General features: G+C 38.9%; 2 protein-coding genes across 2 annotated transcripts; one reads left to right on the top strand and one right to left on the bottom strand.

Moving 5' to 3' along the window:
• Positions 1 to 4,837: 4,837 nt before the first annotated feature.
• On the top strand, positions 4,838 to 6,909 carry LOC109064453 (endothelial differentiation-related factor 1 homolog). Its single transcript, XM_019081496.2, has 5 exons — positions 4,838 to 4,999; positions 5,284 to 5,335; positions 6,029 to 6,189; positions 6,343 to 6,436; positions 6,515 to 6,909. Exons 1-5 carry the CDS (start codon positions 4,922 to 4,924, stop codon positions 6,574 to 6,576), a joined length of 447 nt encoding a protein of 148 aa, XP_018937041.2. The 5' UTR covers positions 4,838 to 4,921; the 3' UTR covers positions 6,577 to 6,909.
• Positions 6,910 to 9,742: 2,833 nt separating this feature from the next.
• On the bottom strand, positions 9,743 to 24,046 carry dqx1 (DEAQ box RNA-dependent ATPase 1). Its single transcript, XM_042715800.1, has 11 exons — positions 23,709 to 24,046; positions 21,333 to 21,526; positions 20,873 to 21,254; positions 14,580 to 14,861; positions 14,407 to 14,506; positions 12,602 to 12,760; positions 12,044 to 12,235; positions 11,829 to 11,954; positions 11,560 to 11,750; positions 11,075 to 11,265; positions 9,743 to 10,434 (listed from the first exon to the last, which is right to left on the bottom strand). The coding sequence occupies exons 1-11, from the start codon at positions 24,003 to 24,005 to the stop codon at positions 10,254 to 10,256; spliced, it is 2,295 nt and encodes a 764-aa protein (XP_042571734.1). The 5' UTR covers positions 24,006 to 24,046; the 3' UTR covers positions 9,743 to 10,253.
• Between the last annotated feature and the right edge of the window lie 995 nt (positions 24,047 to 25,041).

Raw genomic sequence — 25,041 nt, 5'->3', positions numbered from 1 at the left:
GGTACCCATCGGAAAAGCCTGTGCATACAAAAATGGCCATGAGGAGTACCTGTGCCCATTAATTCCTCAAAGGGAGTACTTGCACCTGACGGGTACCCTGAGGGAGAACTCGTCTCTGACAGGTTACCGCAGACAGCACCTGTGACCACTGAGGGGAAAATGAAGGACACCGACAATGCATGTCATTTTGACACCTTTGTCCCCAAAGGGTTAGTTCACCCAAATATTAAAATTATGTCATTAATGACTCACCCTCATGTCGTTCCAAAACCCCTTTCATGTGAGACCTCCGTTCATCTTCGGAACACAGTTTAAGATATTTTAGATTTAGTCCGAGAGCTTTCTGTCCCTCCATTGAGAATGTATGTACGGTATACTGTCCACGTCCAGAAAGGTAATAAAAACATCTTCAAAGTAGTCCATGTGACATCAGAGGGTCCGTTAGAATTTTCTGAAGCATCGAAAATACATTTTGGTCCAAAAATAGCAAAAACTACGACTTTATTCAGCGTTTTTCTTCTCTTCCGTGTCTGTTATGAGCGCGTTCACATCACTGCAGTTTAGTGATATCCGGTTCGCGAACGACTCACTCGATGTAACCGGATCTTCTTGAACCAGTTCACCAAATCAAACTGAATCGTTTGAAACGGTTCGCGTCAACAATAAGCATTAATCCACAAATGACTTAAGCTGTTAACTTTTTTAATGTGGCTGACACTCCCTCTGAGTCAAAATAAAAACCAATATCCCGGAGTAAATTCATTTACTCAAACAGTACACTGACTGAACTGCTGTGAAGAGAGAACTGAAGATGAACACGAGCCGAGCCAGATAACGAACAAAAGATTGACTCGTTCTCGAGTCAAGAACCGGTTGCATTGGTTTTCGGATCACTAGTAGTGAAGGGAAGTTCGGTTCTTTTCCGCGAACCGGTTCTTTCGGACAGTTCGATTCAATAAAAGAAAACTGCTCACTGCTCAACTGCTCACCATCTTTTGCGCTCGACGTAATGACTTCATTGGCGATGATTGCCCTTGGATTCACGGGTTTACCCGCGCTCATAACATTAGCACAGAATCAGTTCAATCAATCATCAAAAGAACCAGTTCAGTTCATACGCGCTGTGTGTCAGTCTGAATCACGCATGCGCAGTATCATCAGCTCCTCGGTTCTCGAATCGGACGCGGTCCGACAGACAGAACGGTTCTTGACTCGAGAACGAGTCAATGTTTCGTTCGTTACCTGGCTCGGCTCTGTGTTCATCTTCAGTTCTCTCTTCACAGCAGTTCAGTCAGTGTACTGTTTGAGTAAATGAATTACTCCGGGATATTGGTTTATTTGAACTCAGAGGGAGTGTCAGCCACATTAAAAAAGTTAACTGCTTAAGTCATTTGTGGATTAATGCTTATTGGAGACGCGAACAGTTTCAAATGATTCAGTTCGATTTGGTGAACTGGTTCAAGAAGATCCGGTTAAGGTTACGATTCGTTCACGAACCGGATATCACTACACTGCAGTGTTGTGAACGCGCTCATAACAGACACGGAAGAGAAGACAACGCTGAATAAAGTCATAGTTTTTGCTATTTTTGGACCAAAATGTATTTTCGATGCTTCAAAAAAATCTATCGGACCCTCTGATGTCACATGGACTACTTTAAAGTTGTTTTTATTACCTTTCTGGACGTGGGACAGTATACCGTACATACATTCTCAATGGAGGGACTGAAAGCTCTCGGACTAAATCTAAAATATCTTAAACTGTGTTCCGAAGATGTACGGAGGTCTTACGGGTATTAAATAAAAAAATTTAAAATCTACATGAACAAAAACTTTATCAAAGATAACATGAAAAAAATAAGGCTCCTAAAAGACCACTTGTGCCTGCCAAAACCCCAGTGGAGCACAAGTGCCTGCCAGGTACCTGCCAGAAGAGTCTATGTTTGCCAGGATGCCATGAGGGAGAACTTGTCTTTGACAGGTCACCACAGGCAGCACCTGTGACTACAAGGCCCCACTGAGGGGAAAATGGAGGACATTGGAAAATATATGACAGCATCTGACACTTTTGCCCTGTGCATACATTCCCCACAGGGAGCACCTGTGCCTGCCAGGTCCCTTGAAGAAGTCATCACTGACAGGTCCACAAAAGAAACACCTGCAACCAACAGGCCCCTACTAAAATGTAGGGTCCCGGATAATATAAATTTTAATACTAAAAAGAGTGTGGTTATTATTGTTAAAACCAGAGAGGATAAGCAAAATTTAACCTCTTTTTATTTAGGTGACGAAGTATTAAAGGTGGTAAATAAAATAAAATATCTGGGTCAAATCATTAGAGATTATTTAAATGATGATGATGATATGCAGCGCCAGTGCTGTAAGTTATACGGACATGCAAATATGTTGGCTCGTAAAATTCTACATGTGTGTTGATGATGTCAAAATAGCTCTTTTTAGAGCCTCAGCTTACTGTACTTCATTTTATACATCACATTTATGGTGTACTTTTAGTAAAGCTAAAATGAAAAAGCTACAGTTTGCATTTAATGATGCATTATAAGAATTATGCTTAAGCTCCATAGGTGGATAAGTGCAAGCCAATTGTTTGTATATAATGATTTTCCTACTTTGCATGCTGTGTTAATACTATTATAATTACATTAAAAGATCCAACTGTCGACTAAGTTATCAAAAAAAAACTATTATAAAGTCACAAAAATTTTGTACATTAAGTGACACAAGGTATTCCTCCCAAAGCACTGGCATTCAAGTGTGTGTTTCTAAATAGTGCTTATTGTATGTAAATGTTTGTTTGTATGTAATTTTTTCTTTTCTTTTTCTCTTATTTTTATGATATGGACCTAAGGGTCTGAAATTAAGAAATAATAATGATGATGATGATGATGATGATAACCACTGTGCCTGTCTGGAAGCCATAAGAAGTATCTGTGCCTGCTGATTACTCACAAGGAGTACCTGTGCCTGCCAAGTCCCCTGAAGAATTTCGACATACCTGAGGGGTCCCCAAAGGGACTACCAGCAACCACCAGGCCCCCACTGAGGTCAAAATGGAGAACACTGGAAAATATAGGACAGTATTTAACAAATCATGCCGTTTTGACACCAGGCCCCCACTGAAGCCTTTCCTGTCTCTTACTTTAAACTTTATTCAAAACATGTAACTCTGTCTTGTGTACTATGTTAAAAATAATAGAAATGGCTTTTCCCCTCCTCCCCACTCATTCGAATCTGATTATGTCGGTTCCCTCTACAGGACAATGTACTGTGTATGTCAACAATCTCCATGTAAAGAGCAGAGCAGGTCATGCTCAAGGACAAACTTCATCTACATTTTGTATATAAGTACATTTTACATTCATACATATTGTGTATACACAGGTACATACATATTTGCAAATATGTACTTTAATTTGTACATGTTATTGTATGTCGATGTTGTTGTATGACATATTGTGCATCTATCTAGAATATACTGTATAAATACAAAATAAAACTATTTATTTATTTATATTTATTTATTTTACTTATTTTTATAAGAACAATACACATTAATTTTGGTGTTATGTAAATGTCCTATCAATGTCAGTAGTGTCCCAGGTCTGGATAGGATAATGTACACCTAAACTATACACTTGAACCTTAAACTAAGCCAAAGACTAACATTCTGCAAAAACTAAGCAAAAGAAGAGCATATTCTGACTGAAGGAAACAAAGAACATTGATAGAAGGTTGAAGGTAACGCCGATAGATTTAGATTTTTCATATATAAACAAAATAAAATAATAATAGCTTATTTAACCCATTTAATCCCTATTGTGACTGTAAAAAAGGTTTTCATTTATAAAGCTTTAAAAACCTCACTGACTGATGTTTTAGTGCATTTCCTGCAAATATGGGGAAAAAGGGACTCAATTAAATATGCTCAGTGTCACATGGTTAATGCAAACTGTCACATGACCAGAGCAGTTTAATTCCGGTTTGCACCTTCAAAGCTCCAAAATGAAAGGCTAATAAAGTATGTTAACTTAAAGATATGACAAAGATTTCTGGTCCACATTATCTTTAAGGTGTCTAGTAATAATATATGTATTCACATATATTCAGTTCTGTTGAGTGTGGTCATAGAATGAGTAAATACATTGATGGTCACAATAGTGACCGGTGGGATAACAGTGGATTTAGGTATACAATATAAATCCAACCGAAATTGTTAGTGAAGGCTGCACTAAAATGTTGCAATGACAAAATACTGCACTAAATTAAAAGTTCAAATGTTACAAATCAGTTACATTATTGATGTTGTAATACTGGTAGCACTAATATAAAAATTTTAAGATATATTTTGCAATAAAGTAACCATTTTGAAATACGTTGATTTTTTTTTTTTTTTTTTTTTTAATTTCTTAACAGTGTTGTATAAGGTTTTTTATTTTATTCTATGCATAATAGCAACCCTAGAATGTGATCATCAAGCAGTTTAAAATAGCTGGGCTAAGATATATGACAATTTTTATGACTGAAGAAACATGTTAATTCAATATACACATTATCCCACCGGTCACAATTGTGACCAACCATAGGTTTTTCACACACTTTTACAAAACAAAATGTAAAAAAATGATTATGTCAAAGGGTTACTAATTACACATCATTTGGATATTTTCCTGTCTGGAAAACATTAAAGGGGTTAATTGTAACCCATGACATCGTGTCCCTGTTCTCTTACAGTAAACTGATCACAGTGCAGTTGTTGTTGTGCTGTATGTGAAGCGTGAGTGCGCTATAGTTCAAGCGATAGCCTGCAGATGTCGCTGTTGGTTCGCAGTGACCGCACCAGTGTAAACAGCGACAGCGTCAGTGTTTGTACGACTGTAAGTACAGCACACACAGACATCGCGATGGCCGAGAGCGAGTGGGACACGGTGACCGTGCTGAGGAAGAAGGGCCCGTCCGCCTCTCAGTCCAAATCCAAACAGGTGAGTGAGTCCGGGCGCCCGTGCGGGTCACAGCACGCCGCCGCGCTCGGCTGCATCACGAGCCTGAAACACTAGCTCAACTAGTCAACATGTGGCTCGTCCTGCAGTCTAGAAGATTCTCTTTATGATAGCAAGCTCTTTGCTGATCTACAATAACTTAGACATTCACAGTCATGTTCCTGTTAGACGCACAGTGCATGAAATTTAAATTATGACAACAAAATCACACTCATATATTTCTGAGCCCTATGTGGTGTCTGATTTTGATTTTAATGTCCTTTTAGGCGGTCACTGCTGCTCAGAGACGTGGAGGAGAAGTGGAGACCACCAAGAAATGTAAAACATAATCCTTTTTTTTTTTTGCATCTTGCAGTTTGTTAAAATGATTTGTTGGGAGATCATAAGATATTTACTTTGATTTAAAATTTGATGCACACAAAATCTGGCAACTTTAATATGAAATGTAAAAGTGTGCCAAATGCATGATTATAAATAGGAAAAGGGTAGTTGAGAAACTGACATAAAACACAACAAAAAAAAAAGTTTTGATTTCGGTTCTGTCAGCTGCTGTTAACAATGAATTAATGTGTGTCAAATGAACCCGCAAACATAAGTGTAGTTGAAATTTGTTCCACAACACATCAGTGTTAAATCTGTGCAAATAAAAAAAAAAAAAAAACCTGAAGAAAAACATCTCACACACACACACAAAAAAAAATATTTGAAATGGGTCAGACTAATTAAAATAATTAAGATGTCTGTGAATGTCACATGTGGTTCCTCTGCTGGAAATTCAAACACTGAGATGTGTTTACTTTTTGAGGTCGTTTTATGCATTAATTTCCCCATCTATTGCAGAATTAGTTTTTTTTCTCCAAGAAAAACTCCATGTTTTTGTGTTGATATTTTCTATGTTTCTTAAACATGTACCAGCATGACAGCTGTTGCTATATTCTCCATATCATCAGTATATTGCTATTAACTTGTGTAATCTTACAAGGTTGATGTTGTTGTGGTGCCGGATCTCAGGGTCAGCGGGTCAGAACAAGCAGCACCTGGTGACCAAGAACACGGCCAAACTGGACCGCGAGACGGAGGAGCTCCACCATCAGCGTGTGCCACTGGAAGTGGGCAAAGTCATCCAGAAAGGCCGTCAAGACAAGGGTCTGACCCAGAAAGACCTGGCCACTGTAAGCGGGATCGCATCTTAACTCATGTTTAAATGATCACATGGTAGGAACGAGCCAATCCAGGCAGTCTGTTGGTGTGCGGGTATTAAAACACACAAACGCATGCACTGCTGCTGCTTCAGAAACATCATGCTCTGTGTTTCTGCTCAACAGAAAATCAATGAGAAACCTCAGATCATCGCCGAATATGAAAGTGGGAAGGCGATCCCAAATAATCAAGTCATGGGCAAAATTGAGAGAGCCATCGGTAAGCAGCTCTTCCATAGTGCTGTGGCCAAGTATTGAACCGGTTTATAGGTTAACCATCATCTCACCTGCCAAAAAGGGTTGAAGCTCCGTGGGAAAGATATTGGGCAGCCGCTGGAAGCCAAACCCAAGAAGAAATGAAGAAAAAAAGCTTTGAAATCAGCCCATCTCCAGACGTCCCGTCGTCCTCCTCCTAACCCGGGCTGATGGCACTGGAGTCTCAGTGCTGCGCTGCACTAACAGTGACGATGTTCACAAACTCAAAGTGCTTTGATACAGTTTGGCAGTTCCTTGCTTTGGCTTGAAGTCTTTCTCTTGTGGAGATTAAACATTTCAATCAGCCTGTTTTATTTGCAGTGATTTCTAATGATTTAAAAGCATGTTTTGCTCTATTGTGGCCTTGCCATGCATCAACATGTTTATGTCTTAGAGATTCATCTTTTGAAGGCTTGAATAAAGTTTTTCATTGGGTGATGTCATCATTTTAGAGCCAAGTAAACCAGATGTCCCAGTAATGTCATTGCATACTGTATGTTCCTCCGATGTTCAAGTATCAGCAGATCTGCATAAATTCGACAGAAACTGTGAATCAAAAGCTCCACAACTTTTAATTAGTTTTCAAATTTTCCACTGTATTAAAATCACACTTGTACACTCAAGAGTTGACACACAAAATAGAGAGAGATGGTGCATTTAGAAAAGTACAAAAACAAACTACAAGGAGTAAAAAGACGAGCTCTAAAACCACAAAACACAATCAGAGGATTCACACAAACTGAACCCTGAACATCCACAGTGTTGGTCAACGGCGACTAGACGTCAGCTCCACTCGTGCTCAGTGTCACAGAGTATGAATCAAGAACTATGAGGAAAGTTTGTTTGTGAAAACTCCAGTGTTGGAACAAAGGAAACGTCCAGAACATTAATTCAATGACTCAAGCCCTAACCCAGCAAACAAAAATCTCAGAACGTTTTGATAACATTCCCATTAAAGGGTTTCTTCACCCCAAAATGAAAATTTTGTCATTAATCACTTACCCCCGTGTCATTACAAACCCATAAAAGCTTTGTTCGTCTTCGGAACACAATTTAAGATATTTTGGATAAAAACCTGGAGACTTGTGACTGTCCCATAGACTGCCAAATAAATAACAGTGTCAAGGTCCAGGAAAATATGAAAAGCATCGTCAGAATAGTCAATCTGCCATCAGTGACTCAACCGTAACGTTATGAAGCGATGAGAATACTTTTTGTACACAAAGAAAACAAAAATAACAACTTTATTCGACAATTCCGCTCCTCTGTGTCTCCCCAAATCAGCGTAGGGCCATTTTGACAAATCTGAGCTGTACACAGATGATGTACGCTCTTCTCTATCAGCCGCACCACAAGGATACGCTTTTTACGTGTATTTACGCTTTGGTTTGAAAGCAAACAGTGCATTGACACAGCACGGCTGACACAGAAGAGCGCAAGCCGCCTGCGTACAGCTCAGATTTTCCAAAATGGCGCTACGCTGATTTGGAGAGACAGAGGAGAGGAATTGTTGAATAAATTCATTGTTTTTGTTTTCTTTGTGCTTTTACGGGTTTGGAACGACATGGGGGTAAGTGAATAATGACAAAATTTTCATTTTGGGATGGAGTATCCCTTTAAGTTTTGAAAATGTTATTTCTGAATGTTCTAGTATTTTTTAAATGGTTATATGAACATTACATTTGATCATTTTGCAAACATAATTGGAATGTTACGTTTGATTGCTTTCTGAAAAAAGTAATAACATTTAAAAAAAAAAACATCAGATGAACATCTGACGACAGCGTTTCAGGAAAAAAGTTCTGTGAACGATGTATAAATAATGTTTATTATTAACGTTTTGAGAATATAATAACAGCCCAGCAAACTTTGAACAAACATATGATTAAAATTACTGGAAGAATGTTTGTTCATAACTTTGAGAGAAACTTGGCAGAAAGTTAGCACTACACCGTGTCTACACTGGACGCGACAAAGTGACCGTTGAAAATCAATACGTCATAAATAGAACGCAGCAGCAGTTTTCTGTCGGGGATTTATTGTGCCATGCTGCATCCAGAGTAGAACTAATTATAATGAGTTCTATAGTATTTTGTCGCACTGCGCCGCTCGTGTCCGGTGTTGACACGGTGTTAGAATAAACAGCGTTATCGTGTGCTGGTGTGGAGAATAATATAGTCAAGTTAGGGTTCTAAGTGTGAACAAGCTTCAAGACTCTTAAGCTCACAGTGTTGTGTTTTAATGCTGGAAAACTTTCATTGTAAACACATAACCCAGACTCTAGTAACATCGTCTGTGTGAACGAGCTGAAGCCGATAATGTGTAGTGCATGTCGTAGTGAGGATGTCAGTTATTGAGTGACAGTTTAAAGGAGGAGAAAGTCTGCATGCAGTCAAATACACAAAACAGAAAATAATCACGGTTAATGAGAACTGCCGACTATCCGCGCAGATGGCAAAGTGAAACAAGAAGAAATGCAATTGTTTATAAGAGCACAACACAAATATAAAAGAGAAGAGCATCTGGATGAGATTGTTAAATGTCACATTGTGATGCTGCTCTGTCTTTACAGGACGCAGGAGTGTGAGCAAACACAATCACATGCTGCCCGAACATGTCTGGAAAATGCTTCAGGTGCTGAATTAAGCGAAAGTAAAGGTTTCTGCTGATACTGCTGTAGAAATGCTCTATTCTATGGAAGCTTATTTCCGTCACTGACTGATTCCACGTTTGCATCTCACAATTCAGATTTTTATTCTGAGTTTAGATCTTGCGATTCTTTTTATTTTTTATTTATTTTCCAGAATTCTGAGTTTACATCCTGCAATTCTGACCCAAGAAGCCGTGGTTGACAGTGAATTTATAATAGCTAAGGGGCGTTGTTAGGCACGTCGTGAAACAGTTGTTATAACTTCACCGTAAACCACGGCTTCACGGGGGTTATTATTTTTATAAAATGGTTATTCCATATACGTAGTAAGGTTTCACAAAATAAAACAGCAAATAAAGTGTAACGATATTAATAAAAACAGTATTCTTCCACCAAACAATATAGTTCCTCGGAAACAGTTGTGGTTGCAACAAAGTGGTTGCCAAACAACACACAAACGTAAACAAAGGTGTATGTTTGTAGAGTAATTTACAACAACTTCCAACGCGGCTCAACCAATCAGAATCAAGGACCGGAACTCTCCGTTTTATAAATCTCAATATCTCACTTTTTTCTAAGAATTGCAAAGTTTGTATTTTGCAATTGTGAGAATTTAAAATGTAAGAATTTTAGAATTTATTTATTTTGCAATTGTGAGAATTTGTAATTTTCATTTCATTCCGTTTACATGTCGCAGTTCTGACTTTTGCACAATTACCTTTTTGATATTTTTATTTCATGGCAGAAGTAAGCTTCCATGCTGTTCACAGACAGCTGTGATTCATTTATTCTACAAGAGAGATTGTCCAACCACAGACTACTATTTATTACTGATGTGACTAGAGTCTTCATCATGTAAGTGGACGTGATTTGAGCTTCATCTGATCGGCCGCAGGAGGCTGAGAGTGCATTTGCTGGACTCCGTTACCTTACTTCATCCAGAAAGAAGTCTTTATTTACCATTAAAAATATATAAATATATATTTCATAGCAAGTCAGTTACAGAAATAGTAAATCTGAGCCTGATGAGATCTCACGCGAGATCGATTGAGGCTGCTGAAGAGAGATCACAGTCGTCTGGAGGTGTTTACTGCACACCGCTGCTGCTGGTTTGAGATTGTGTGCAGTTCAGCTACTGTACGCTGCATGTCTCTGTGCTGTACTGACCGCCCACTTCTTCATGGCTTTGGTCCTGAGGGTTTGTGTCCTGCTCATCTGGAGGAAATAAACTCTGTCTGAGGCCCATCAGCAGATCTCGGCCTTCACTGGCCGGAAGGTTACCTAGATAGTACTGAGGCGCCAGCTCCACCAACCTACAACACACACATGTGACATCATGCTGAATAAACTGCCTTCAACCAAAAACAAAAAACAAAAAAAACATGGCTTTAAAGGGATAGTTCACCCAAAAATTTAAATTTACTGTTGATTTACTCACCCTGAGATTATCCAAGATGCAGGTTTTTTTTTTTTTTTTTTTTTAGCTGAAACAATGGTCCTTGGTGATTCATAAAATGCAAGTCAATGCATTTCAAAATGCAAACTCAAAAAATCTAAACTCTGAATCAAAAAAAGCATATCAGGCAACATAAAATAAAAACTAGTGAAATCAAATTACATATTCATCCACAAACCAAAAATTTCGCTTCATAAGACCTCATTCAGTTTCTTGCACAGACCGATCATTTCGCTTCATAAGACCTCAATATATCATTAGAAGCCACGGGTATTAAATTTGTGTTGCCTGATATTCTTTCTTTGACTCTTAAAGTGATGGTAGCCATTCACTTGCATTTTATAAATCACCAAAGATCACGGTTTCAGCCAAAAATCTTCTTTACTGTTCTGCTGAAGAAAAACACTCACCTGCATCTAGGATGGCCTGAGGATGAGTAAACTAACAGCAGCAAGACTGAAGTTTCAGTAGGGATTTGACTGGAGATCGATACTCACATTTGTGGGTGAATCTCGGATATGATGCAGATGCAGTTGTCGTGTGAGATGGTGAAGTCGTGGTAAAGCACCCAGCTGGGCGGGCTGGGCTGCGGTCGGCGGCAGTGGTACGATGAGAATGGGTGGAGGTGAGCCACGTGCCGGTGCGTGAGCAGCAGATAGTTCCCTGAGCCATCAACATCATGAGCAACCTGATGATCAGACGCACAGGAAACCAATGACTGCTCCGATTTAGCAGATAAAACACATCATGTCCAGTCCTGACGGCAGAATAAACCCTACAGGCGAACACTGAGACTAAACACAGAATGATAAATGATTTTGATAGCAATGCAAATGCAACATATTATGGGAATTTAAGAAGAAGAAGGAGGAAGAAAGTTTGGGTGTCACTGAAGTCAGGTGTGCACGATTGTGAAAGTCTGTCAGCCAATCAGAATGCAGCATTCTAGAGCTCTGTGGTTTAGTTTATAGTGTGTGTTTACCTTCAGGAAGAAGCCCGATATCAAAGCTCTCTTTATATTGGTGCTGTTGTCCTGGCAACCAAAAGCAGGAGGAGAGACGGGCAACTCGATTCGCTGCATCACCTCCAGTAGCTCCGCCCTGATCACCACAGCCAATCGTAAAGCAGAGGCATTCAAGAAGTTTGTCCTGCACCAGACCTCGTCTTCATTATCTGAGGACGCACACACACACACACATCAGTATTTCTAATGATAGACATGAGGTGCCTCAGTATGATGCTGTCACTCACGCTGCAGATACGCGTTATAGACGTTGATGAGGGTCATGTGATCTCCGTCTGGATGCAGCAGGGGTCGTCTGTGCGTCGCTGCCGCCTCCTCTTTATTAGCTGGTGGTGTTATGAAGCACGGCGGAGCTGCAATTCAAACACACATTTACTGAAGATGTGTATGTATGTAAATCACAGCGTGATCTCAGACACTGATGCGAATGCAAGTGCCGTACCGGTCAGCATGGCAGCGATGGTCAGCAGCTCGTTCACGCAGTCAAACTCACAGGACGCGATCAAAGCTTTGGCTAACGGCGGCTCCAGAGGAAGTTCAGACATAATGATTCCCACCTCTGACAGATTCCCATCGTCATCGAGAGCCGCCAGATAATCCAGATCCTCCAGCGCCTGCATCAGTGCCTCCGGAGCTGCACATGAGCAAACAAACACACATGCGAGAGCTTCTTAAAATCACACGCTCTTATCCGACCGGCTGGTTTAGGGCAGTTTACAGAAATCATGGTACAATAGGATTTTTCTGGTCATGTCTGATGTGATAAAAGCCTCTATTGTAAGAACTCAGATCTGGCAGTTCATCTAAAGCCAGGCACACACCATAAGACTGAAGATGTTTGTGCGCAAACTACGTAACTACAAGATCCTAAAACTAGTCAAATATTTTTCATTAATTGAGCTTAAAGTTCAAATAAACTTTAAAAAAAATGTACTAATGAAAATGTGAATCTGAAGCATCTGAAGTGGCAGGTTTTTCAAGTTTGACAGGCTGAACTGACCTGGCCGGTCCAGGAACTTGCACTGGCCCATGTCTGCAATGTCCAGCCGCTTGAGGAGCAGCACCAGATGACTGAGGTTTGCTTCGGTCACCGCCGGACAGCGAGCCGCAGGCATCTCGTCCTCATACATCAGCTGAGAGTACAGCCGAAAACACACGCCTGCGGCGGACAGTAAAAAACACACACTACCATCACAACAAAACACACTACCATCACAACATTTACAGGCTGTCCTCAAAACACAGAGCAATGCAAAGGTCATGGCTTTGATTCCCAGTGAATGAATGAACTGATCACAGTCTTTTTTAGTATTATTGAGATTATTGTTAAAGGTCCACTGAAGTGCCTTGAAACAAGCAGCATTGTTCAATGTGTTGACGTAATTTCAACTGAAACAGAAAGACAGGGCAGGACATATCAAGCAGCCCCACCCCCTTTTTAAACAGCCAATAGCATTTCATTTATATCACCGCTTGGGCCAGAGCCGCTGAGCTCGGAAAATTAAAAGAGTGACCATAGGACCTGTTTACATCCGGGATTAAGATGTGTTTTTCTCAATCCGATCACATGTGGACAACATTAAATAAAGGTGTCTCCCTCATCTACTTGTGATCCGATCGATCAAAACACATCTTAATAAAAGGTGTAAACAGGGCATAATCATGCTGAGGATGTGTAGTTTAAAAAGTGTGAAATTTATGTTGGTCAATGGCACAGATGTTATCTCTTCTACTCGTCAGGGCTGTTTTTAATGCCATGTCTGTCTAACCGGATCTCCTCCTAATCTCATATATCACTATAAAATATATAGAATTCAAATGAGTTTGATACGTATTATGGTCTGCGCCACATATAATCTGCTCTGTATATAGTGTAATATCATTCGACCCAATAGAAAATATATTCACACTCTGAATTGTTCTCTATCCCCTATTTAGTGCACTAAGTGCCACTGACCACACAGAAAATACTAAATCTATGAATATGTGACCAATTTCAGGCACAGCTTCAGCGTCTATTTATAAAAATCATCATCAGGAAAATCTGATTATAAGCTGAAGTGCTGGGTGATGTCATCAAAATCACTGATCCATATCGGCGGAAGTGAGAGATTGTAAGTTTTGAATGCTTATATATGTTCTCAAATGTGAAATTTTCATTGATTTTGTGCACACTAGTTTTTAAATAACCTTTAGTCAAAAATATTCAAATCTAAAAGCCAAAAAAGGTCAATTTTGATTTCACGAGGACTTCAATATTTCGAAGTAGATCTTATGTTTATATTTTCTGTTTTCATGTTAATTTTAAAGTAATTTTGTTGTATTTTTGCCTGTTTTTAAATATATATATACAGCTTTATTCATTTTTATTTCAGTTTTAGATTAATATATTTTGTACATCGAGTTGTGTAATGATTTTATATATATATATATATATATATATATATATATATATATATATATATATATATATATATATATATATATTATATATATATATAATATATATGATATATATATAATAACCCAGAACTAATCACATGTAAACACTAAATGCAATGCGAGTTGCTTTAGAAAAAGTGGATCTGCCAAAAGCATTAATGCAAAATACATTTACGTACTCAGACTGATTTACAAATTCATATCACTTTCAATCTGTTCATCTTTGCCACACAATAAAAGTGAATAAGACTTTTTGACAATAAAAGTAGTCCACAGGACTCATCTCAAATGATGGCATGTAAAGCCCACTTTAGCTCCATTATCATTATCCATTATTCTCTTATACGGCGGTGATTCACACACCGGGCAGCGTGCTGTTGACCCTGCAAGCGCGTGTGTCTGCCTGCTGTTTGCTGATGGGCTGCTGAAGCTGTGAATCCGCTCGGATCTGTGGGTTGTAGATCTGTGGAGGAACAGCAGGATGAACACTGAGCCTCATACAACAGAAAGAAGACAAACGCTGAGCTCGGACTCACGGTCTTCAGCTGGATGCCGCTGTCGATGACGTATCGGATGTTGTTGAGAGAGAATGAAGCCTCTCCTAAGACGTCGGTGAGGACAACCCTGCGTCTCTGGGCTGGAGACTCTACAGTGTCCGGGGGCTCGTCCTGCTGCTTGTCCTCAGCACTCTCGGAGTTGTAAAGCTGCTGCGATGATGCTCCGATGCCGACGTGCAGATCGATCACGCGCAGAGACAGCAGATGAGCGCTGAGAGACACACACTCCTTCTCCAGCACCACGCGACACTCCTGAATCTCCTGACAGATCATAAAGAACACACATCCCTGCTGGGTGAGCTCAGAACAGGGCTTTCTGTTTATTCACTGAAATAAAAATGTACAGTAATATGATAAATATTCATTACTTAATTTAGTTAGAATAAGAATTAACTGAAGGCAAATAAAATATAAATAACCTTAAACGTACTTGTTTCAGCTAGTTGACACCGCAACATTTCTCATTTTCATTTAGTTTAAGTTGAAGTACTAAAATAACTAAAACTAAATAAGCTAAAACAATAAAAAAAGAGAAATCACTAATATTACCAAAACACATACACACAAAAAAGTACTAAATTTTAAATGAAAAAAGAAAAATAAAAGCTAATTCAAAATATTAACAAAAAACTATAATAGTACCTCAATGATACTAAAATAGCACTGCCTTCTGACTGTGTTGTCATTAACTAAAAATGTAACTATTAAAAATATTTTTTTAATAAAGCTGTTAATAATATAATAATTTAAAAATACTTATTTTATAAACCTTTGTTAATAAAGCTGAAATAAAAGAAAATAAATATTAGATAAAAACTTCTGATGATTTGAAAAAGCAACATTTCACATTTTCAATTCACCAGAAGTTTTTTTTCTAATATTTTATTTTATTACAGCTTTATTAGCCATTATATTATACATACACACACACACATATATATACACACACACACACACACACATACATATACATATACATACATATATATTATATATATATATATATCTATATATATATATATATATATATATATATATATATATAAAACAAATACTATATGGTAAATATAAAACTACCATAAAAAGAAACTCACAGCAACAGGAGAGCTGATTAATTACAGGATTTTCTGTATAGTTAAATATAAATATTTAAATAATATTTAAAGGTGTAGTCCATAACTTTTCTGTGTTCAAAATATAAAAAAAATGTATATAATAAGCAAGTACACCAGGAATATATTTTCTGAACCATGTTTTTGGCTTGTCCTGAATCACTACGGTACACCTATAATAAGTGTTTATATTCGGACTATTTTAAACTGGTCCGGGTAGGTGCCGCTGTGGAGTAGCCCAGTACCTGCGTGATTCGCCCCAGACATAAACAGAGAGAAGTAGCTCCGGCTACAATGTTCTTCCGCAAGACGCACACATTTCTGTTTATTAACCGCTAGAGCACCAAAAGTTGCGGGCTGCAGCTTTAAGTAAATATGCACAGTTTATTTCTCAAATATGAGGATCTGAAAGCAAACAATGTCCCCTGAAATAGTTTGATTTTGTGAATAATGCAGCATGTAAAAGTACATTTTACATTGGGATGTATAATTCGGTTTTCAAAAGTAAATCAGTTAAAGTGAACAGCACAGGTGTATTTTACCTGAGATACCTCAGAGACACAAGAAACTGAGTTTCTCCAGCAGAATGAAGTCAATTTGCTCAAAGGACTGAATGAGGGTGTGACGCTGTTGACAAAAGGGGAGGCTGTGTGTGTGTGTGTTTATACTGAAGAGATCAGTGCAGGGAAACAACACACTAGTCACCTACTTTCCACAAATAAAGATTTTCCTCTATATGTGTGTGTGTGTGTGTGTGTGTGTGTGTGTGTGTGTGTGTGTGTGTGTGTGTGTGTGTGTGTGTGTTTGTAGGTTTGATGTGTCAGTCTCGAGTGATTCTGCTATAGACACGTGGCTTTGCATTATTTACATGAGAGAGATTAAAGAGCAGGATGAGTCTCGAACAAGTGAGGAAAAATTTAAAAGAGCAATAATATGTGACAAAGAAGATATATATACTGTACAGACAAAATGAACTTGAAGTACTAAACAGTCTGTAAAATATAGGTTACAATTAATGTCCTTGTTACGGAATAATAATGCAATTAAGTACTGAGTAATATTAATTACTATTATTATTTCCTCATTCAGTCCTTTGAGACGTGCTGCGTTTGGTCTTGTACTCTATCGCATACGTTGTCAGTGTCATGCGCTTGCTTAGACCTTTGTTGTGATAAACAGTAAAGTGTGTTCAGCTGAATTCAATTTCCGTTTTGTCTGACGGGTATAAAAAAGGTTAGTAAACCGCGGCAGTGGTTGCGGCAGCCCTCCTGTTAAGCCCTCCTCGTGTGAAGACCGAAGAGTGTAAAGACCATCGACTCTACCGTGAGACTCCACCGGGCAGGGACACCGGCAAGGTATGTAAGTATTGTTTTGATTAATCCTTTTCCTACTACTTGTTTCACTTCAGTTTCAGGTTTTATAACCAATTCTTACAATGTGTTTCCAGATCCCTACTATCACTACCACTCGCAAACCACGCATCACACAATGTAGGCAGCGCAATCCTAACAACCTGCACACTTTGCCTATGTCTGCTAATACACTACTTTCTTTTTCTATTGGTCTCTGGAATTGCCAGTCTGCTGTAAACAAAGCCGATTTCCATACTTCTATTATTAGTCATTCAAAACTTAATCTCATGGCCCTGACAGAGACCTGGATCAAACCAGAGGACACTGCTACACCTGCAGCACTCTCCAGTAATTTCTCATTTTCCCACTCCCCCCATTTGACTGGAAGAGGTGGAGGTACTGGTCTGCTTATCTCTAATGATTGGAAATTTAATCCTTTACCATCTTTGGGTATCAACAGCTCCTTTGAATCTCATTCTGTTACTCTTACCTACCCTCTTAAAATCCATTTTGTAGTTGTCTATCGACCCCCAGGACCACTAGGTAACTTTTTGGATGAATTAGATGTGCTGCTCTCAACCTTTCCTGAGGATGGTACTCCCCTAGTTATGCTTGGAGATTTCAACATCTACCTAGATAAAAACCTCTATCTGCAGACTTCCACACTCTGCTTGCCTCTTTTTGATCTCAACCGAGTGTCAACTACTGCTACTCACAAATCAGGCAACCAACTGGACCTTATTTACACACAACACTGCTCCACTGATCATGTACTGGTTACTCCACTGCACACCTCAGATCACTTCCTCCTCACTCTTAACCTCAACATGGTTCCTGACACATCACTTACCCCTCCTCATGTCATCTTTCGACGTAACCTACACTCACTCTCACCCTCCCGGCTATCTGCTATGGTTTCATCTTTGCTTCCTTCATCTTTTGATGCTAACAGTGCTACTGATACTTTCTGCTCCACTCTTACATCTAGTTTAGACACTGTTTGCCCCTTGTCTTCCAGGCCAGCCCGTACCATCCCTTCTGCCCCTTGGCTGTCTGATGTTCTATGCGAACATCATTCTAAGCTGCTGAAAGGGTGTGGCGCAAATCCAAAAATACTACTGACCTTAATGTGTATCAGTCACTCCTCTCTTCCTTCTCTGCTAATGTCTCCACTGCTAAAAAGACATACTACCATAACAAAATTAACAATTCGTCTAACTCTCGCATGCTTTTTAAAACATTTTCCTCGCTCCTTTGTCCTCCTCCTCCCCCTCCTGCATCAACTCTAATAGCTGATGACTTTGCCGCATTTTTCATTAATAAAATTAAAACATCAGTGCACAATTTTCCACACCACAATCCATCAAGCACATCTCACCAGCAAACATACCCTCATTCACATCCTTCTCTTCACTCTCTGAGGCAGAAGTCTCCAAACTTATCCTTTCCAATCATCCTACTACTTGTCCGCTTGATCCTATTCCATCTCATCTCCTTCAAGCCATTTCTCCTGTAGTTGTACCTGCACTCACTCACATCATTAACATATCCCTCCACACTGGTGTTTTTCCGTCAACATTTAGACAGGCTCGTATACTGTAACTCCACTACTTAAGAAACCCACCCTCAACCTAACTCTTACACACAAATACAAACAACTTTCCCTTCTTCCTTTCATTGCAAAAACACTTGAACGCGCTGTGTTCAACCAAGTCTCTGCCTTTCTCACACAGAACAACCTCCTTGAAAGCAAACAATCTGGCTTCAGAAGAGACATTCAACTGAGACTGCCTTGCTCTCAGGTATTGAATCCATAAGACTGGCAAGAGCGGAATCCAAATCTTCAATACTTATCTTGCTTTATCTGTCCGCTGCTTTTCAAACTGTTAACCACCAGATCCTCCTGTCAACCCTATTGGCAAAGGGCATCTCAGGAACCACACTCCAGTGGTTTGAGTCTTACCTATCAGATAGGTCCTTCAAAGTATCTTGGAGAGGTGAGGTGTCCAAGTCGCAACATCTAACTACTGGGGTGCCTCAGGGCTCAGTTCTTGGACCACTTCTCTTCTCTGTCTACATGGCATCATTAGGTCCTGTCATTCAGAATCATGGCTTTTCATACCACTGTTATGCTGATGACACTCAACTCTACCTCTCATTCAATCCTGATGATCTGACGGTAGCTGCTCGCATCTCAGCTCGTCTAGCAGACATTTCTTGCTGGATGAAGGACCATCACCTTCAACCCACCTTGCCAAGACAGAACTGCTTGTGGTTCCAGCAAACCCATTGTTTCATCACAATTTCAGCATCCAGTTAGGCACATCAACCATAACTCCTTCAAAAACAGCCAGAAACCTTGGAGTTATGATTGATGATCAGCTAACTTTCTCAGACCACATTGCTAAAACTGTCCGGTCCTGCAGATTTGCTTTATTCAACATCGAGAAGATCAGGCCCTTTCTTTCAGAACATGCTTCACAACTCCTTGTTCAAGCTCTTGTTCTGTCCAGGCTGGACTATTGCAATGCACTCTTGGCAGGTCTTCCAGCAAGTTCTATCAAACCTTTACAATTAATCCAGAACGCAGCAGCAAGATTCATTTTTAATGAGCCGAAAAGAATACACGTCACACCTCTGTTTATAAAATTGTACTGGCTACCAATAGCTGCTTGCACAAAATTAAAGGCATTGATGTTTGCCTACAAAACCACCACTGGCTCTGCACCCCTTTACCTAAATTCATTACTTCAGACTTACTGTATGTGCCCTCTAGAAGCTTGCGTTCTGCAAGTGAACATCGCTTAATTGTGCCATCCAAAAGAAGCACAAAGTCACTTTTACGGACTTTTAAATTAAATGTTCCCTCCTGGTGGAATGACCTGCCCAACTCAATCCGAACAGCTGAGTTCTTAGCCATCTTCAAGAATCGGCTTAAAACACTTCTCTTACATCTTTATTTGACCTTCTAACTTTAGCACTCACTATTCTAATTCTATTCTTTAAAAAAAAATCGAATTAGCTTTCTAATCTTTTTGTATTCTATCTGTTTTCTTTTAATTTATTATATAATTAACAAAAGCAAAAAAAAAAAAAGATCTCTAGCAGTAGCTTGCTCTATTCTTTTTCTATTCTATCTGTTTTCTTTTTATTTATTATATATTTTTTTAAAAGCCCTTGCTATGTGTACTGCGTTTAACCTAACTGAGACTTGTTATAGCACCTGTATATTATTGCTCTTTTGTTGATTTTGATTGCTTTCTTTGTCCTCACTTGTAAGTCACTTTGGATAAAAGCATCTGCTAAATGACTAAATGTAAATGTAAATGTATTATTACTTACTATATGGTTAGGGTTAGGATTAGGGTTTGATTAGGGTTACTTGCATGTAATTACGCATAATTAATTGTTATTATAAAAGTAAGTGCATGTAACGTGCAACAAGGACATCTTAAAATAAAGTGTTACCAAAATATACTGTAAATATGAAATAAAACTGTTTATATTCTTTGAAATACAGGTTGTGTTGAACCTACAAAACACTTCTCATTGCATTCACAACTTCTTTTTAGTCCTTTTTGGAACTTGACTTTATAAATTTACCTTCTCTTTCCTGGTATTTTATTTTGTGTTCCATGCAAAATCTCATATTATTTTGCATAACCTGAGGGCGAGTTAGTTCATTGTTAAAAGTGTGTGAATAATCCCAATAAAAAGCAGGACTCTCAGCAGATAAAGGATCAGATCCTCTTACTGACTCAGTGCGCTTCAGTGGCGGCGTGACTCGAGTGTGAAATGAGACTCATACCTGTACACTAGGGAGGAACACCAGTATGTCTCCTTCCTCTCCCCTGCGGTGTAGGTCCAGGATCATGTGACAGGAAGCTGTAGCCAGGTCACGTCCTGCCGGCAGCTCTCGGTACAGTATTTCAGCAGTGTTGGTTAGCGAGGGAACGCTGAGGTGAGGAACGCTCTCTCCCAGGAAGCTGGCGAAGGTGTGAGCGACTGCAGGTGCGGTGAGCACCACCACCCTGAGCTCAGCGCGCTGGCGGCACACATCACATAGCAGCCCCAGCAGCACATCCGTCGCAACTGTGCGCTCCTGAGCCTCATCAATGACCAGAACCCCGTACTGGCGCAGCAGAGGGTCTGACATCATTTCCTCCAGCAGGAGAGAGTCTGTGACAAACCTGCAGAGAGGAAAACGTTACTACAGCATTGAAAGAGCGCAGGAGCAAGGGCTAAGAGTAGGGAGTGTGGCCACGTACCGCAGTATGGTGTCCGGCGTGCAGCCGTCCTCATGTGGGACCCTGTAGCCCACCTCCAACCCCAGACTCAAGTCCATCTCATCAGCCACTCTGAGCGCCAGACTGCAGGCGGCCGCCGCGTACGGCTGACAGCAACACACCAGACCCTGAGAGAACTCATGAGACAGAGCGAACTCCACACACCACTGAGGAACCTACACACACATATAAACAGGGCAGAGAGAGAGAGACATGTCAGAGAGCAGAGAATAGAATAGAATAGAATAGAATAGAATAGAATAGAATAGAATAGAATAGAATAGAATAGAATAGAATAGAATAGAATATAGGACCAATTGGAATAGAATAGAATAGAATATGCAGAATGTAGATGCAGATGAATTAAGACTGTATAACTCATGAGTGCAAGACATGAGTGATTCATGAGGACGAATCAAATACAATGGAATGGAACAGAATAGAAAAGAATAGAATACTATAGAACAGAATGGAATAGAATAGAATTAAAAACAGCTGAACTGAATACAAGAGAACAGAAGAGAATGGAATAGAATAAAATAAAATACAATGTAAAAGAATGAAATGAATAACAGAACATAACAGAATGAAACAATGGAAAAAGAATAGAATAGAATAGAATAGAATAGAATAGAATAGAATAGAATAGAATAGAATAGAATAGAACGAACAGAAATAAAAAGAACTGAAAGATATACTACACTGAAAAAAGTGTTTCATTCATCCAATTAAAAAAATTTAGGTTAATGATTCACATCTATATTTTTTAACTTGAGCCAATGAAAAATAAATAAATTGCCCTTTGGATGAATGAAACTCTTTTTTCAGTGTACACAACGCATTAGATTACAATAATAATTGCTGTTAATAGTGTTCATCGTCTGGTTGACTACGTCTTGTATTAATTTTTCCCAAAATTTCTGCCATATGCACATAAACTGACAGTCATCACTGATAAACTACTACTAAATATTGTAGAAACTTAATTTTCTGTAAAGTTGCTTTGCAATGATTTGTATCATAAAAAGTGCTATACAAATAAACTTGAATTGAAAACTTGAATTGAATTACAACATAAAAGAATAGAATAGAATTGAACAGAATAAAATGGCATATAGAATAGAATGGAATAGAACAAAATGAAAAAGAAGAGAAAAAAGAATAGAACACAAAACAGAATACAATGGAATTGAACGGAATGGAATATAATAGAATGGAATGGAATAGAACAGAACAGAATATAATTGAAGGGAATGAGATGGGACAAGACAGAATGGAATGGAATATAACAGTATAAAACAGAACAGAATAGAATTGATCCTTTGCAGGAATTGAGCCTGCAGCTTTCTGGTTTCCAGTTCCGACCCTACAGGAATTTTCTGGGTGTAATACATGTTAAGCTCTTCTGGCAGCATCTGTGACATACTGTCCATCACCACAGAAGACCATATCGTACTGAACGTAAACAATGACAATGGACTCCTGCAGGTCAACCATACTGATGGGTTTATAAGCAGAAACATGCAGCCTGTATTTGTGTTGAATAGCTTGCTAATTCTTTCCTACAAAAAGCTCAAATTTAAAGGTTGAGCTTTAAATTGCCTAAAATTAATAAGTGTCCTTTTAGCAGTGGCACTACTGATCGAGACAGATGAATTTGTGTAACTGATGTAGTAACAATTTAATCTTTCTAAAAAAAAGTATCTTCTGCTCTCCAAGGATGCATTTATTAATTAAAATTGCAGTAAAAACAGTAGTGTTGTGAATTATCATTACAATTTAAAACAACTGTTTTCTTTTGTAACATATTTTAAAATACAATTTATTTCGGTGATGCAAACATGAATTATTAGCTTCCATTATTCGTGTTTTTAGTGTCACATGATCCTTCATATTTTATAATGTAGTAACTGAGTTATAACAGTAATAAAACTGTCACTGCACTGCTGTATTGTGCCTAACAGCAACCTTTAGCCGTGACTACGGGCCTCAAGTGCTTTATCGCTTAATTACAGCAATTTCTTTGCTTTTACAGACTGAGGGATGAGTTATTTTTCAGTGGTGTTCAACAGCATGACACAGATGCCGTTCACAGAGCTGGTCTTTTCACAGACTAATTGTAGGTTCATTAATAGTTTGCCTGGATAGGTGTATCTACTCCAAAAATGTAATTAGATAATAATGACTTCAGTAATAAAGCTTTGAAGTAAAATACTGTAACTATCATATTTAGAGGTCATTGCAAATGCATGTTGAACTTCACATTACAGTTTTGAGAAACTGCTGTGACACCCGGGAACTATCAACAGATCAGGAGCATGAAGCAGTGAGTGTTTGTGATGCGATGTACATAAAGACCTGTGTGCTTTTCCCCGTTCCTCCATCTGCACTCAGGACGATCATGCTGTGCGACTCCATGTGCTCCAGCAGACTGAGCTTCAGACTCCACACGGGAAGCTGCTTCCGCTCCTCCAGCAGACTATAGTAGCGTGAGGAATACGGCAGCCCATCGTAGGGGTTCACTTCCAGATCGCCCAGATCCTCGTCTGCTCTCTCGCCATCCTCATCCAGGTCTCCAGACAACAGAGACGATATGGAGAGATTGTCCAGGACTGAGAGCGTAGGTGAAGGTTTGGGGACGGTCGTGGAAGACATGCTGAATGTGGTCGGGCCACTAACGGAGCACCCATGAACAACACAAAAAAAAAAAACCACCTGAGAAGAAAAAAAACAACAAGAGTTTCATTTGATATCATCCATGTAACCAAATATTTAAGATTTGGAGGGACTATAATATAATAATATTATTGATCAAATATGCCAATTAATATAAAACAGTTCATTCATTATAATAATAATAATAATAATAATGTACAACCATTCATTAATGACATACAGTTGGGTAAAACAGTATTGTTTTGTTCTAAGCAACTCATTTATTCAATTCAGAGGGTTTTTCCTGAGTTTTCCTGGGTTTTTCCTGAGTTTCTGAGTTTGTATATCATAATTCAGAGTTTATATTTCACAATTCAATTTTGTCTCAATTCAGAGGTTTTTTTTTGCACCTCAAAATTCTGAACTTTTCCCCACAATTGAGCCTTTTCTCACAATTCTGAGCTTCTGTCTCACAAAAGAGTAATTTCTTGCCATTCTGTTTTTTTTTTCCCTGACAATTTTGAGTTTATGTCTCACAATTCAGACTTTTTTCCTCCTTTTTTTTAAAATTGTGAGATAAAGGTCACAATTGCCTGTTTATTTTATATCTTATATCTGATGGAAACAAGATTCCATACCATTTCTGTAAGACTAAGGAACAGCTGAAGTACTCTTTCTTGCGAATGAAACCAGTGAAGAACAGCCGCTTAAGCTCTAAGGAATTCTACACGTCAGGAATCCAGCACATGCTTCCAGCAAATGCACTGCAACATACAGCCTTCACTGCATTATGTAAAGGACACTACAATGCACAACACTATCCTGTTTCCCTCAGTGTTGCGTAAATGTGTCACTATCACACTCTTCAAACTATCATAACCGCCATTTGCTCAATATGCGAGTGTCTCCTGAGTCGTGTTAGTCAGACGGTGTCTGATAAGACATGCAGTAGAATGATAATGTAAATTAAATTATGATAAAATGCTACAACATAAGATACAAGAGAACACAGGCAATGAAAGAGCCTGTCAGCATT

Source organism: Cyprinus carpio, chromosome A3 (assembly GCF_018340385.1).
Source record: "Cyprinus carpio isolate SPL01 chromosome A3, ASM1834038v1, whole genome shotgun sequence".
NCBI lineage: Eukaryota > Metazoa > Chordata > Actinopteri > Cypriniformes > Cyprinidae > Cyprinus > Cyprinus carpio.
The sequence above is the reverse complement of the archived record's forward strand: the minus strand, read 5'-3'. Positions and strand labels throughout refer to the sequence as shown.